This window comes from Copadichromis virginalis, linkage group LG8, assembly GCF_057382275.1.
Source record: "Copadichromis virginalis isolate Kocher_CV1m ecotype Utaka linkage group LG8, C_Virginalis_male_GT1.1, whole genome shotgun sequence".
Taxonomy (NCBI): domain Eukaryota; kingdom Metazoa; phylum Chordata; class Actinopteri; order Cichliformes; family Cichlidae; genus Copadichromis; species Copadichromis virginalis.
Window position 1 is genome coordinate 8,329,757 of NC_140625.1, and position 15,583 is coordinate 8,345,339.

General features: G+C 41.0%; 2 protein-coding genes across 4 annotated transcripts in view; one reads left to right on the forward strand and one right to left on the reverse strand.

The window, feature by feature from the left end:
• Nucleotides 1-15,583, forward strand: part of slc39a11 (solute carrier family 39, member 11) — a 197,089-nt gene that overhangs the window by 61,381 nt on the left and 120,125 nt on the right. The gene's annotated exons all lie outside the window — the stretch shown is intronic.
• On the reverse strand, nucleotides 3,247-5,467 carry LOC146702642 (uncharacterized). Its single transcript, XM_085467281.1, has 2 exons — nucleotides 4,081-5,467; nucleotides 3,247-3,890 (listed from the first exon to the last, which is right to left on the reverse strand). The coding sequence occupies exons 1-2, from the start codon at nucleotides 4,208-4,210 to the stop codon at nucleotides 3,247-3,249; spliced, it is 774 nt and encodes a 257-aa protein (XP_085323407.1). The 5' UTR covers nucleotides 4,211-5,467.

Here is a 15,583-nt window from a genome sequence, read left to right on the forward strand (position 1 = left end):
ACATGGTTTTAGAAAGCAGTGGCACTTGACCTTGAAAGAATTGATGGAGTTTAAGGCAGGATCAAGAGAGCAAGAGTAATAAGAAAAGGAGCAGAGCGTCCCTGTTCCATTGTCACTCATTGGTTTTCAAACTCTCGCATGTGCTTCTCTAACAATACACGTGAAGAGACTCTGATGTGACTCCACACTTGAAGTAACACAGCGCTACTTTCATACCTCCTTGTTCTAACCTGAGCTATCCATCACCATAACAACATATAGCCCTCAGGAATAAAGGAAGTGTTGGCCAGAGGTGGGAACATTACACCACACTGTACAGTATATCACCAGAAATCGGTTTGTGTCCACAGCGTTCAGGGGGCACTTAGCCAAGAGGGGAGGATTAACAATGACCAAAGCACAGCAAACACATTTACTGGACTGGGATTTTTAGTCATGGTAACTCAACGTGAAAGTCCCAAACAATAAATCTCTTTAACAGTAAAATAACACCTCACTTTGCACAATAGTTTTAAAACTCTAGCCTTCAACTTGAGTGACTGGGTGAGAGAGTGACATGGATGCACACGAAATACCAACTGATTCAAGCAAATTTCTTCAGTCGGTCACAAGAGTTGTTTGTAGAAAACTGAACCCATGAAACGAACTTTATTGTGGTCGTCAGTCTGCTGACTTTATTATAGGATTCAGTCCATTAAGATGGACTGTATCTGCACATTTCCATTAAGGAGCCATTAAATAAAAGCATGCTTTTTGCAAATATGAGCCATTCCCTATTCAAATTAGGACGGTTCATTTAAGAAGCATTATCTTCTTTTGGCCTCTCTAATATCACCTACTTGCTTTTCTTTCTCGTGACCAAGGGCCTTAATAAGTAGAGTGTGTTACTAATACAACCATTTATTGCTGTTAACAGGCCTGAAGGTTTACAGGGTATTCTGTGCTGTTGGTCATGGTGGAGTTAAGAGTGATAATGCCAGGTTAGTACATGTTTTTGGTAGGGCACAAACACAGTAAAAATAAACTGCTGCCACAGTACCACACGGTCTAACAGCAGAAATGTCAGTAAAAACGAACAGTAAGAGGAAATCAATGAATAAAACACCCAGCTGAGCACAGATCGATTAAGGAAAGAACTGCCACTCCTCCATTATCTATTACACCAACCCTCTCACACATTTAGTTCCTGTGAAAAAGCTAATCATCAGAATTGTCTCTGAAAATGGGAATAACAAGAGCCTTGATATTCCATCGGTGAACATGCCAGGAAAATACCTTCAAACGCCTTCAGATATGACTGCGGCAGTGGTGGGGCTTGGCCCTAATAACAGGGTCAGAATCACACAGAGCAGAGATCGTCACGCTTCAGTTCACCTAATTGTTACCGATTTAGATTTAGCAGCGTCTTTTTTTTTTTCAAGAAGGTAGAGCAGAAAAACTAAAAACGTGTCAGTGTGGAGTATTCCTCTCTGTGAATCGATAGAAAGCAGTAGCACCTAGTCACGGTCAGCTTACCGTGTAGAGTGAAAAAGAAAGACATGATGCCCTCTGAGTGTGTCTTTAATTGGTCAAATACAGTCCAAATCACAGCACTAATGTGTGGTGATTTTGTCAGATAGCGTGTGGTTAACAAATCAGAAACGGGTTGAAGGACTCCCCGGCTGTTGCTGTGATACTAACTGAGGCTTTTTAGCTGAAAGAAGCTCTGAATGACCCAAAACATCGAAACATTTACATCCCGGAGGCTTCACACAGCTGTTTCTACTGACAAGACAAATTCAGCTCATACAAACAACAATAAATCAAGTTCATGTTTATTCCTTTCCTCGTATATATATTTATTCTGTGTTTGTATACTCTCTGGATGGGCCATCACTGACCTGGCACATTATGGGCTTGCTCTGATTCTGTTTACACGCATGACCTCACAAACACTATCCCTGCAAAAGAGGACGTCTATAATAATACGGCCATCTGGAGAAGTTCGAACGGAGCTCTTAGCTCCTTTAACTTTTCCTTGTTTTTTATACCACCCACGTTTGCTGTCAAACACTCCCCTCTGTCGTAGAAGGTCCCCGTCCTGTTCTCGTTCAGGCATCTTGCATCTTTATTAACCATCCGCACAGAAGAGCTTAGCTGGCTGTAGTACATTGTTTTGCATGCATAATGAAATGTAGCTGAAATCTGCCTTCTGCTTGTTCACACTGTACTGCATAATGAAGTAAACATGGCTGTTTGGAGAAATTCTCTCCCTGCTTTTTTTTCTTTTCTTTAAATCCTCTTTAGCTGATTTGTTGAGCTTTGATTAGCAGGGACCGTCTTAACATACCACAGGGAATAATGTGGTTAAGCTGACTTGTGATTTTCTTCTTCTCAGCTGTGGTTATTGACCAGTTTGTCATCGGTCTTTGAGCTCAAATCTCATTTGAGCTGGGTATTAGGATTCTAACATAATTAAATACTGGAGGGAATAATTTGTCAAACAGCCAGCTACTTAGATTGAATATACAAGAATGTATTTACAGATAATAATTTTTCGTGTTCTAGAAAAAATTAAAAAAGGAAAATTCTAACAGAAAAAAACAAAGGAGATATTTTTTATGCAATTTTGAAAAATGGAGAGAAGCAAAGATGATGCATGACGAGATAAACTGCACTTATAATTTTTCAAAAACAAGCAATTAGAATGTCATTTTGTGCTCTATTAAACTGTTGACTTCTCTTGAATGTTTTCCTTTATTTTCTGTCATTTATCATGATTAGGGATGGGTATTGATAAGATTTTCACGATTCCGATTCCATTTTCAATTCTGTTTTAACGATTCGATTCTTTATCGATTCTCTTATCGATTCTTCCCCCACAGCCAAATGGCTTTTAGCTAAGCTTTAGCTTCAGCCAAGTGGAAGCTAAATTGGCTAGTCATTCATATGTATATTAGGTCGTTACCTGGGAATTCTGGAGGGAGGGGAGTGGGGGTGTGTGATTGAGGGCGTGGGGGAGCTGCTAAAAGCTGTGCACTTCCTTTTGTGTTTCATCTTGATGCATTCTCAATCATCCAGGGAAATAAATCTCCAAAAGTCACCAACTTGGAGTGTTTCAGTTTGCCATCTTAGGGAGAAATCAACACACATGGGTGTATGTCCTTTGTTGCTGAGATTTATTGATAAAAACAGTACAAAAAACCAACCATTTGCACACATATTTACAAATAATAATAAAAAGTGAGTGAGTACATTTCAACATTTTCAGCAATCACTCACAATCCTGGCACTGCCATGGTATCTGTAGTCTGCATTTACCACATGTGTATCTTTTGCAGTGAACACATCGCACAGTGGCATGATTGTTCTTGCATTTGTGTTTGACCTGACACGTGGCTCTTTTTCCAGGGCTAGGTGTGGAGCGAACTTGTCAGTCTTTGCTCGATCACTGCGGGTGGACTTGTCATCAAAGCGTAGGTGTTGCATGATGTCTTGGAAGCGGTTTCGTGCCATAGTTCCAATTATCTGTGGGTTTCCCAGGTTTGCTGACCAGCAGTCATTTACAGATGGCACCATGTAAACCCCCCGCAAGATCACAATTGCAATAAATGCCATTAGTTCAGGGAGGTCCATGAACCAATGAACATGCTCCGTTTGCTGTGCATGTTGAATAGTCCATTCTTGAATGCTACGAAGCATGTCAAGAGTGATGAAACACAGGAAGCTCTGAAGGCGACTCGAGATACTTCTCCTGGCCTTAGCCGTTGGCTCTCCATCTGCAGCGTACGCTTCTATTGGGGTGAAAGGGAGACAGGTCCCCACATGTTCTTCACGCCACACTGTGCCATCTTTCGCTGTCTCAGTCCCCAAACAAGGTCTCTTTTTCGGTGGAGAAGCAGTCTCCTCATCTGCAGTGTGAACAAATTCAAATTGTGAGCAAAATGGGAAGGTCAAACAAAATCACAAATGCATGCATAGATACTAATTATAATTCCAGTATCTCCTCCTCTGTATCAGAATAATGTCTGAAATATCTTACTAACTACATCCACTTACTTGTTTGAAATGAAAAAGGAAATAACATGAAATGAAACTAACTGGAAGACTGATCAGACAGCTCTGAGTCCGAATCCGGCTGAACTTCTAGGTCTTCTCCATCCGAGTCACAAGGGTCGACTTCCGTCAGGATCATTTCCAAGGCCTGCTGAGTGGTGAGTCTTCTCTGCATTTTCTTTCCTTGGAGAGGAGGTCCGTACACCACAGAATTCTTCAGGGCAATGAAGGATTAGGCTAAGTGCAGTGAGATTGTATCATATATATACCCTTGGTACAATAGTACCAGTGCTCTGATTGGTGCCTCTGATTGGTGCCACAAATAACAAATAACACTCCCCAATCGTCCCACTGGGGAGAGACTTTCTGAAAATGTAGTAATGAGGCTGATGGAACCATTCCTAGACAAGGGCAGAAATGTTACCACGGACAATTTTTTCACATCGCTTTCACTTGCGCAAAAACTTCTTAGACGGAAAACCACCATCCTCGGCACAGTCAACAGGATTCGCAGGGAAATTCCTCAATCCACTAGACAGACAGATCGCAATGAATTCACCACTCAGGTATGTTGCAGGTCTTTTGTGGTTCTATGTTTATGTGTTTCATTGTGTGTAAAAGGGCTATGGAAATAACAATTTATCTTATTTCTTAGGTGTTTTCAACCTCTGCTGCCACGCTGACGGCGTATGCGGCCAAACGGAAGAAGACAGTCTATATTCTTAGCAGCATGCACAGCGTGGTTCAGACTGATAACACTACCAAAAGGAAGCCAAACACTGTCTCCCTTTACAACAAAACAAAGTGTGGCGTGGATGTGATGGACCAGATGGTTCGGGAGTACACTGTCCGCAAAGGAACACGGCGCTGGCCAGTTGCCGTGTTTTATAACATGATTGACATGGCAGCACTGAATGCACATGTGCTGTATCAAGCATGCACCGGGACGAAGGAAAGACGGGTGGACTTCCTGGTGGCGCTTGCAACAGAGTTGGCTCACTCTCATGTAGCTGCGAAGAAGGCAAGAAAAGAACAGTTGCTTTGGACACAACCCTCCACACCTAGCCCTGGAAAAAGAGCCACGTGTCAGGTCAAACACAAATGCAAGAACAATCATGCCACTGTGCGATGTGTTCACTGCAAAAGATACACATGTGGTAAATGCAGACTACAGATACCATGGCAGTGCCAGGATTGTGAGTGATTGCTGAAAATGTTGAATTGTACTCACTCACTTTTTATTATTATTTGTAAATATGTGTACAAATGGTTGGTTTTTTGTACTGTTTTTATCAATAAATCTCAGCAACAAAGGACCTACACCCATGTGTGTTGATTTCTCCCTAAGATGGCAAACTGAAACACTCCAAGTTGGTGACTTTTGGAGATTTATTTCCCTGGATGATTGAGAATGCATCAAGATGAAACACAAAAGGAAGTGCACAGCTTTTAGCAGCTCCCCCACGCCCTCAATCACACACCCCCACTCCCCTCCCTCCAGAATTCCCAGGTAACGACCTAATATACATATGAATGACTAGCCAATTTAGCTTCCACTTGGCTGAAGCTAAAGCTTAGCTAAAAGCCTACCAGCCATTTGGCTGCTCTCGGGTTTTATAGGTAGAAAGGTAGAAGCCTGGGGATGCTAAGGAGAACACTGAGGCCGATTAGCTTAGAACTTTGTTTTATATCTTCTCTTTGAACAAGATAGAAATTTAGGAGTAACATGGCCTTACAAACCCAACAGTGAGATCTTAAGAGATCCAGCCTACGGCTCTTCAATGGGGTGTCACAGCGTCCCCAGGAAAAAAATTGTAAATGTAAAATAATAAAATAAATATTCTTCTGTAGCAATAACAAAGTATAACATAAATTATTCTGTAGCAATTACACAAGAATATCCAGTAATGTCCCTGCCTACAATTAAACACATTCACTTACCTAAAATCTGCTGTGGCAAATGGGTGCAAGCCTTTGACCACAAACTTAGTCACTGCTCGGTGACATTCGTCTATCCTGGCCTGAAAGGAGATGCTACCGGTAGACTGCAGCGAGAACTGCCAGCATCTGAGCCAGACTCTGTCTCTCTCATCATGGTCACCTAAATGCACAGTAATGGCAGGTTTTGTAATAAGGCAGATCGCGCTAACATAATATGCACTGTTAGTTGATTATTTACCTGCCGCATTAACGGGAGAGGACGTGCAAACGTTACCGCTGCTGCTGGGTTGAGATTCACGAGTCCGGAAGGGAATTAAAAACATGACATTCATTTAAGGTCATTGCGTGTTTTGTGAGCAAATGCTTTTGCATATTCGTAGTGTTTCCTCCCTTAAATGAAATATCTACTTTTCAAGTATTGCAAGTTGCCCTGTTGTCATCCGTTCTTGTAAAGTATAATCAAACTTCTGAGCCGCTTAGGTACCATGTTTCCTGCCAGGTAAATGACGCTCCACAACGTGGTGACGTCATTCGGGGCGACTGGAATCGATAAGGGAATCGTTTGCAAAAATGGCAAACAATTCCAAGGAATTGAAACAGTGGGAACCGGTTCTCAACAAGAACCGGTTTTCGATACCCATCCCTAATCATGATGGATGTTAAAAGTTTCCAATAATGTGTTCAGCATGTTACATTAGAGTAATATGCTGCCATGATGCAGTCTCTCACCAAACCCATATTAATTTTGTTGCTGAGTAATTTTTTTTATCATTCTTTTCATCAACTAAATAAACAACTGTTGTTATTTTGTATGTGAGAGGCCCGTTACTCGTGTAAAAACTGTGTTGTTCGAAATCTGTGAATATTCGCCCCCAGCAGCCAACGCAATGGGCAGGAGTAAAAGTCCAACAATAAGCATTCAGCATTACAGGTCCACTTTAAAGGTACAGATCAGCAATATACTCTGAAAATCTTGAGGATGATGATTTCGCTGGATTTGCTTTTGCTGTGTTTATTCTTAATTGCCCCTCATCTACAACTGTGACAGATATATTATTTGTGGTTTTCAGTTCAGTACACCTACAGAGCAGCTGAACTCCCCTAACAGCCTACACTTGTAACACGACTTTCATCTAAAACGTTCTCTTAACTGATGATTTGAATTGCTCTATCTTTCTCTTTCCTCTGCTGAAGAGGCGGTTTGAGAGATATTTTCTGGTGGTAAAGTAGATAAATGACCATCTCAATAGCTAAAAAAACAACGAAAATTCAAGTTGGCCAAACTTTCGAGGCCTCTCTCACACACGCCTGGAACCAGTTAGCAACCATCTGGCAGCCACTGGTTACAATAGAAAAATGCATGTTCCCCAACTTACTGGCTCATACTGGGCAAAAGAAATCGTGAGGATGATGCTATGTAAAGCCTAATGAGCCTCCTTGCAATTGCTTTGATTGCAAGAAGATTGCTACAGTTGCTCTCCAAGAGGTGAAGAAACTTTGACAAGTGCAGTACAAACTGAAAAATAATGTTACCACTTTTTCCGTGCGAGCAGTGGTTGCCAGAAGGTAACTACCCAATCTCTAACCTCCAATTGACTGAGGCCTAACATGGTGTGAAATCTTCGGTTCCTACCCAAGTAGCTTTGCTGCCTCATCTTACTCTAACAGCAATTGAAGTAGTATTAAACTAAGAATCAAAGTTGTTGATCCTTGTGATTGTTAGGTCTTTTTTTGGACTGATTTTCCCTTAAAATATTATCGAGATGGTCGTTTAGTAATTTGGGAAGCTACCTTTTAGCAGAGATCCTAAGCACAACATACAAACCATTCATGCAGCTGGTGTTGCATAGGGGTGTACCTTCCAATTCTTTGCAATAAAAGACCTGTTAGCCAGTTGCTGCTATTATTATTCTTTCATCCAACAAAACACTGGAGAAGATTTAATTTGAAATGGCTGCAGACACTGTTGGTTTTATATAAATCTTGAAAATGACCTGTTAGAATGAAAGGAGTCCCTTTTATACAAAATTGCTAAAAATAAAGGTATATTGCTTTCTGTAATAAAAGCTCCTGTCACCATATGCTGTAGAGGCAATATCTTAACTGAGGATATTCAAAGCAAGTCTGACAACCCTGTGACCAGATTTCACTGCCTGGATTTTTAACATATCTGTTCTCATTCATCCAGACTGCAATAACCTCCTCCTGTCTCCCATTAGACTGTCAAATGGCTGACACTGGGAGTCATCCACTGTGTTAGATAGGGATGCTAAGAGACACTGCATCTAACTGAATGGCTGTGCCTGGGTTACCATTAAACCAAACTGAGCTTTGATAATGTGGCACATGCCGTTTGATGAGCTCTGTTCTTCACACGGCCTTGTAGCATTATGAGGGTATGCATATTTTACTAGTTTGAACCTGGTGGAAATAAATTCAGAATCTGTGCCGCATTAGTGCCGTCGTCTACACAGCCCTGAACAATTTCCAGTACCTGCATCCTTGTGTGTGTTTATATGTATGTCTGGGGATTGGATCATTTAAACAGTTGGTGCTTCTGGAAACCAGAAAATGTAATACGAGTAAGGGTGCAAACCAGAACAAGATAAAACAAATCGATGCACATTTTCTTGGCTTGTTCCTGGTTTTGGCTGATGTTGTTCTAATAGGAAATAAAGTGGGTTCAGGTTAGTACAGATTTAAATGAGCTTAACTTTTTTCCCCCAGACTGAGGACCTCAACAGATCGTCCCAGATATGAGATGTGAGCCGATTGCGGCGTCCACCCAGAAAGTGACAAGCAGCAATGCGGCCACCATAGAATATCAGTGACTTTCATTAACTTCAAGTGATGATGGGCAAAATAGCTGCTAGCGATGCGAAGTATAGGGGTCCTGAGTTGACCCTTTCCCAACTCCAAGTTGAGCATCCGAATCACCTTTTATGGTCGTGCTCAGTACTTCGTTCATGTCGTCCACTGGCAGGAAAAGTTTCAAATAAATAGAGAGGAGCTAAAACATAGTGGAACAACTCCTGGGCAGCACCAAGGCACACTATATGATAATAGCTGTTATGATAGCTATTTTTAATACCAGACATTATACATTAAGAGGTCAAGAATAAAACCGTGCAACTAGAAGCTAGCATAATTAGGACATTTTAAACATGTTTGGGAAACGTAGCTAACTAACAAACAACTAGGGATGGACATTTTAAGCAAAATTATCATTATTATGTTCACTAAAAACTCCAAGTATTCTGTCTACATTGCACTCTCAGATATGATATACGATACAGTGCATCATTACAGTAGACCTGTGACATGTTAGCTTTACCTGGAGAAGTTTGCATTGGACCTTTTTGACTGCTCTACTTCTCTTTGGCTTTGCATGTTTCTCCTGTTTGTGCAATAGTATCTAATGTCGCTATCACAAATGATCCAGCCACTGGTTGTAATTAACATGCTCACCTTCATGGTGGTTAGCATATAGCTTCTACTTGATTTTCACTGCCACTTCCTCAAGTTAGAGGTGGATTACATTTTACCGCCTGCTGGCATAACAATCGAAAATATCAGAATCTGAATATCGAAAAAGGTGACCATCTCTAAATCTCTTGGACTTTAAGTAATACAAGGAGTTTGATGTCTCCTGTGTCGTCATGCTCACTCACAATTGTATGTCGTGATCTTTCACTTATTAATTAATTATAAGATATATGTTGCTAGAGTGGTATGATCAAAGTACATGCACAATAAAAAGATAGTCTGTTCTATTTTATTCTATTCTAAAGAAAAATGTATATTCATCTCATTTAGTTCGTGATGATTATATCAAATAGAGACTGCTGCTTAGTAAGTACTCTACTCTGAATCCCAGGCTGGAAATGTTATTTATAAATACGTTGCCCTTTTAATTTGATTTATTTTATGCTTTTGTGGACTATTGCATCTGACTATTGCGTCTTCCTTCTCTCACCCCGTCTTCCTTCTCTCACCCCAACCGGTCGCAGCAGATGGCAGCCCCTCCCTGAGCCTGGTTCTGCCGGAGGTTTCTTCCTGTTAAAAGGGAGTTTTTCCTTCCCACTGTCGCCAAAGTGCTTGCTCATAGGGGGTCATATGATTGTTGGGTTTTTCTCTGTATCTATGAAGCGCCTTGAGGCGACTTTTGTTGTGATTTGGCGCTATATAAATAAAATTGAATTGAATTGAATTGAATTGTTACGTTGCATTCTGCCAACATAATGAGCTAACCTTATTGTGTCTTGCCTGCTTAGATACTTTTATATTTAGCGTATTTCATTAATTAATTTAGTTTTAGATAAGATCATCAGATCTGCCCAAGAACCATGAAGATGGAATTATGTGCCCCAAGGCTACATGTAGGAAGACATGAATGAACATTAATTAGGGTTTTACATCTACATTGCTGTTGCCTTGTTGATGATCCATTGTTAGAATTGACTCACTTGCAAATAGGGCTGCCACAAACGATTATTTTGATAGTCGACTAGTCACCGATTATTTTTGCGATTAGTCGACTAATCAGATCATCATCCATTGGACGTAAAACTACATCTTATTGCACCAGCAGCATCTGCTCTTATATAACTATCATTAGCTTACAGCTTTAAGTGTTTAAGGTCTGTGCTAACTAAAAATAAAGACAAGATGATAGTTTATTAAATTTTAATGAAATTTGCAGATTGTTTCGGTGAAGTTTAATAAACTCCTTGCTATCTAAAATATAACAGGACACTGGAGTATATTCTGGAGCATCTCACACTTCTGATAATCAGTTGTCTGCTTGACGTTTATTCAGCTGTGTAAAAACTATAACTTTAATCTCAGACAAACTGATTTACTCAGGAACAAATAAAATACAAAAAAAAAAGCCAAACAATAAAATTTTAAGTTATCTAAGTGACTCATATATATTTAACCTGAGTAGCGAAAGACGGCGGTGGGTTTGAAAACAATTTGCGGGGAGTCCGGTGTTCTCACGGCGCTAGTGACCTAGCCCCCGGCTCGCTAACGAGCTAGTGGGTAACAGATGTCTCCGAAAACGTCGGAGCGCTTTTGAAAATATGTGGTGTCTTGATAAACTGAGCAGATATTTGAGGTTTACACAGCTACATTCTCGCCTGAAAATATGTTAAACGTTTATTTTGTGACCCAGAAAGAATAATAAGAGTAACATTAAAACTAACTAGCTGCCGCCATTGTTGGAAACTGCGCTGGGCCGCGCTATGAATTCTGGGACACAGCTGCTTCTTCTTCTTCTTCTTCTTCTTCTTCTTCAGGGTTTAACGGTAGCTGACATCCTTGTACATGCAATGCTGCCATCTTCTGTTTCAGTCCGTTATTACACTCTTAAATCCTGCCACTTATTCCTGCGTCTTTTGTGATCTTACAAAGCTTCAAACGACGCGTCGACTATTAAATCAGTCGTCGACGATTTTGATAGTCGACGTAATCGTGACTAGTCGACAAATCGTGGCAGCCCTACTTGCAAACAGCTGCAACCCACTGTCGATCTGGAAGGTTTACAAAGACTGAGGGTGATTTTATGTTTTTTTCCCCAGTTAACCCTGTGATAGATTGTGTACCCCTCCTCTCTATGTATCTCCTATCTATCTATGACCGCTGGGATAGATTCCAACCCAGCTGCAACCCTGAATGAGGGACACATGAATGGATGGATGGATTCTCTATTTGTAACAAAGGTGTTTTTGTACCTTATTTTATGTCTTGGTTTCATCAGAGTAAAAAAAAGACTGCAACATCCTTGAAACTAGGAAAAATTGTTGATTGCTGGGTGATTACATTACAAATTGTTGTGGTGAACATCTGGTTGCCCAGAGGTTGCAGCACCGTCCAACCTCTGCTTTCAGTCTGATTGAAAATGGTCACACATTGAAGGTTGAGTGCACAGCTCGCCTGATGGGAGGCAACCTGTCCCAAAAAATCACGGTCTAACTTGGACCATAAATTAGAGCATGCAAGTCACACTCAGACTGATTGCCAAATGTTTGTTGGGGTCATTTTGCCGTTAAACTGCTGTCCTGGAGCAACTATGTCAGTGTTTGTGGAGATATTTGAAATCTCTTTAAATCTCTGTTTGAAATCTAAGAAGTTCTGGCTGAACTCAGAATCTAAGTAGATGATAATAATTTCTGATGAATGGGAAATTCGGTATTTGTAAATAAAAATGGATGGCAACAGACACTTTTTGATTATTTATCATAGTTAACGATTATATTATCACAAACAGAATGTATGAAATTGCTAGCTTGAACCCCACTGAACTGCAAACTGCACTTAAAATGGTAAATGTAAATGGTAAATGGCCTGTATTTGTATAGCGCTTTTAATAGTCCCCACTAGGGACCCCAAAGCGCTTTACACACCCAGTCATCCACCCATTCACACACACATTCACACGCTGGTGGAGGCAGCTACAGTTGTAGCCACAGCTGCCCTGGGGCAGACTGACAGAAGCGAGGCTGCCATATTGCGCCATCGGCCCTTCTGGCCAACACCAGTAGGCGGTAGGTGAAGTGTCTTGCCCAAGGACACAACGACCGAGACTGTCCGAGCCGGGGCTCGAACCGGCAACCTTCCGATTACAAGACGAACTCTCAACTCTTGAGCCACGTTAAAATGCGCTTTTGAGGCAGGAACTTGACTGAAAGTGGTCAGAGACTTGGTCCAAAGCTGGATCTGCCATTTCATTGGCATTGAGGTGACAAGTTCGTTGCACGTGGTCGTTTAAATTGCAAAGAATAAAAGCAGCCTGCAAGTGTGTGCTTTAATGAGTGGATGTAGCGTGTAGTGTATAATCTTTAATATGAGCATCCACCAGTGTTACAGTATAGATTTGACAGAGAATAGCATCATAAATCACCCTGAACATCTTCAATTTATAATCAGAAAACTTTTACATTAGGACACGAGTCTTTGTGTGCCATTCATTTTTCAACAACAACAAACTTCTTTTTATTAACGTTTCTGTCTCCTGAAAATTAAAATGACTTTTTCAGTATTTAAAGGAAATTTCTAGTTTTTTGTTTTTTTTTTCACCAGTGCGCGCTAATGCAAAGGGCTCACACACGTACACATTTGTGTAATTCTATTAAGCACATTAATTCATTTGGACACCTTATAACCAATAAGAATGGCACCAGTTTCAAACCCTTAAGTGCACCTGTCACAAACCTGTTACCCCCCCCCCCCCCACGCACCCCCAGTATTCAAATTAATCACTGTGTATTCTTAAACACGCAGCAGATGTACACACACGCATGCACAGCAACACACAACACAGAAAATTCTATCAGTGTTCATTTATTACCGTTTTATTTATTTATTTTCATTCTTTTGTCTGTCATGGATTTGTTGAGCTTTTTTAGTTGGCCATGCATGCTTTCATCTTTTTCTCTGTGCACACGGTTTTATTAAGCACGTTTCTCTCTGGCTCTTGCCCTTTAACTCACTCTTCCACCTGCCTTTTTGAAGTAAAGCCAGCATAATTGCACATCGTATGAACACCGTTGCTCCCTTCTTCCTCGTAATACATCACCAACGTCCCGGCTTCCAGCTCTTTGCATAGTGGGGTCACAGCGGTCATTTTAATGAGTTTGCAATGTCTCACTCTGCTCCGTCCCGTTTGTTTGTTATCTCCTCTGTGTTTTCGAGATTTATGGTTGCACGTGAATAAGTGATGTCTCCCTTATCTGAGACGTATGGCTGGGCTGTGATGCCCCTCTGTGTGTGCCTTTTGTTTAATGGATTCTGGTAAAACACTGATATGCTATCTTGTGATGGTTTAGAATAAAAGGGAGACACAGATGCTAAATGGTCCTCAGAGGCATTTTATTAGCCCAGAAATCACAGGAAGTTTGAACAAATATTAAAAAAGTGACGTGTGGACACTGATTTCTGCTGACTGTAGTTTTCATTTGCAAGTAGAAAGAATGTGTTGTTTTGTGCCTCCGCGTTCTCCAAGGACAGTGTGTTTTGCTCCTGAGTTCAAAATGTAGAAATCAATCAGATTTTCAGTCATTTAAAAGCGACGCAAAGAGCCCCCAAGGATCAATGACTCAGCATGACTCCTCTGATATGCTGTGTAGTCAATGGCTTCAAAAGATGACTAAGAGAGAGGCAAAGATACTGCCTTGTATCAAATTTATATTTTAGTGTCATTTATACTATGTGATAGCCAAACGTTTCCTACATCCAGTGTGTGAAATGATATTTGTGACAGGTAAATTACCGCCAGACTCTTAAGTGTTTTCCAGCTCACTGATTTGCTTCTCTGTCTAGATTTCATAAGTGTTCTTTCCAGCCGCAGCAGACAAGTGAAGAGCTCCATAAAAGCCAGTATATCCAAGAACCCATAGTAAGTCCGTGTTGTATGTATCACCTGTTTGTGGTGCTCAGTAAGAGAGTAGATCTGTTAATGTAGGTTTGCAATTCACACACAAAATAGTTTGTGATTTAGATATGTCTGTGAAGGTTTTCAGGCATCCAGGTCATCGTAGTCTAAGGAGCTTGGAAAGAAAAGCGTCTGGACTACTTTAAGTTGCTTGAAGACGTTTCGCCTCTCATCCGAGAAGCTTCAGTTCTAAGGTCAAATGGTGGAGAGTCCCAGATTTAAGCTCTGTGGGAGTAACCCACCGAGAGGGACAAAGGACCCCCTAATGATCCTCTACCTAATCACACGAGCCAAGGTGTGAAAACGGGTGTAGGTCACAATCAGCCAAGGTTTCGGGTGAGCTCATTGTGAAACCTGGCCCCACCCTATCATGTGATTTCCTGAGCTCAGATGGCCCAGGATGTGAGTGGGCGTGAAGGCGTCTGGGAAGGGATCTCAAAACTGGATTATAGATGGCAGACAGTTAGTGTCGTAAACTGACAGATTTAGACATTTTAGAAATGAACCGCTTTACCACCTAAATTAATAAACCTGATTAATCCTTGTCAGTCAGTGCTGTTGCAGTGCTGATATCAAACTCTGCCAAAGTTTCGTTTGTGTGCGCGCGCTCGAATCTGCTTTACAAAGAAATTGGGTGCACTTAGTGTCATCATAAACCTACAACAACTACTGTCTGGTGAGCGTGATTGGTATGGGCAAGGGTTTCCCCTTCCAAAAAATGTATTCACCTTCCCTAAAATTGAAAGCATAACACAGCAGTGGATACTTTAAAATTTTTCAAATTAACAACCAAAAGCTAATGTTTATGGTCAACATTTCATAATTCAGTGGTAATTTTTGACTAGGCTAAAGCTAAAAGGCTGTTCCATGTTTAAAAGGAAATGTGGAAGAGACAGAGTAATGAGCTATATAACGCCTTGATTTTCAGCTTGTTTGAAATGTTGTTCTTGTTATGATCATCAGAATTGCTTGGCTTATTACTACAGTTAGGGTGACAATGACCACATCATTTTTTTGCACCTCAGCTAATGGTGTATTGCCACCCCAACAAGGTGGGCGGGGATGGGTGGTTGTCATTGACACCCAAATTTGTGAATTCGAATAAGAGTCGTTTCATTCGCGACCGACACATCACTTGTATAGATGCAGTTTTATTTCCATTTCCAGGCTGTC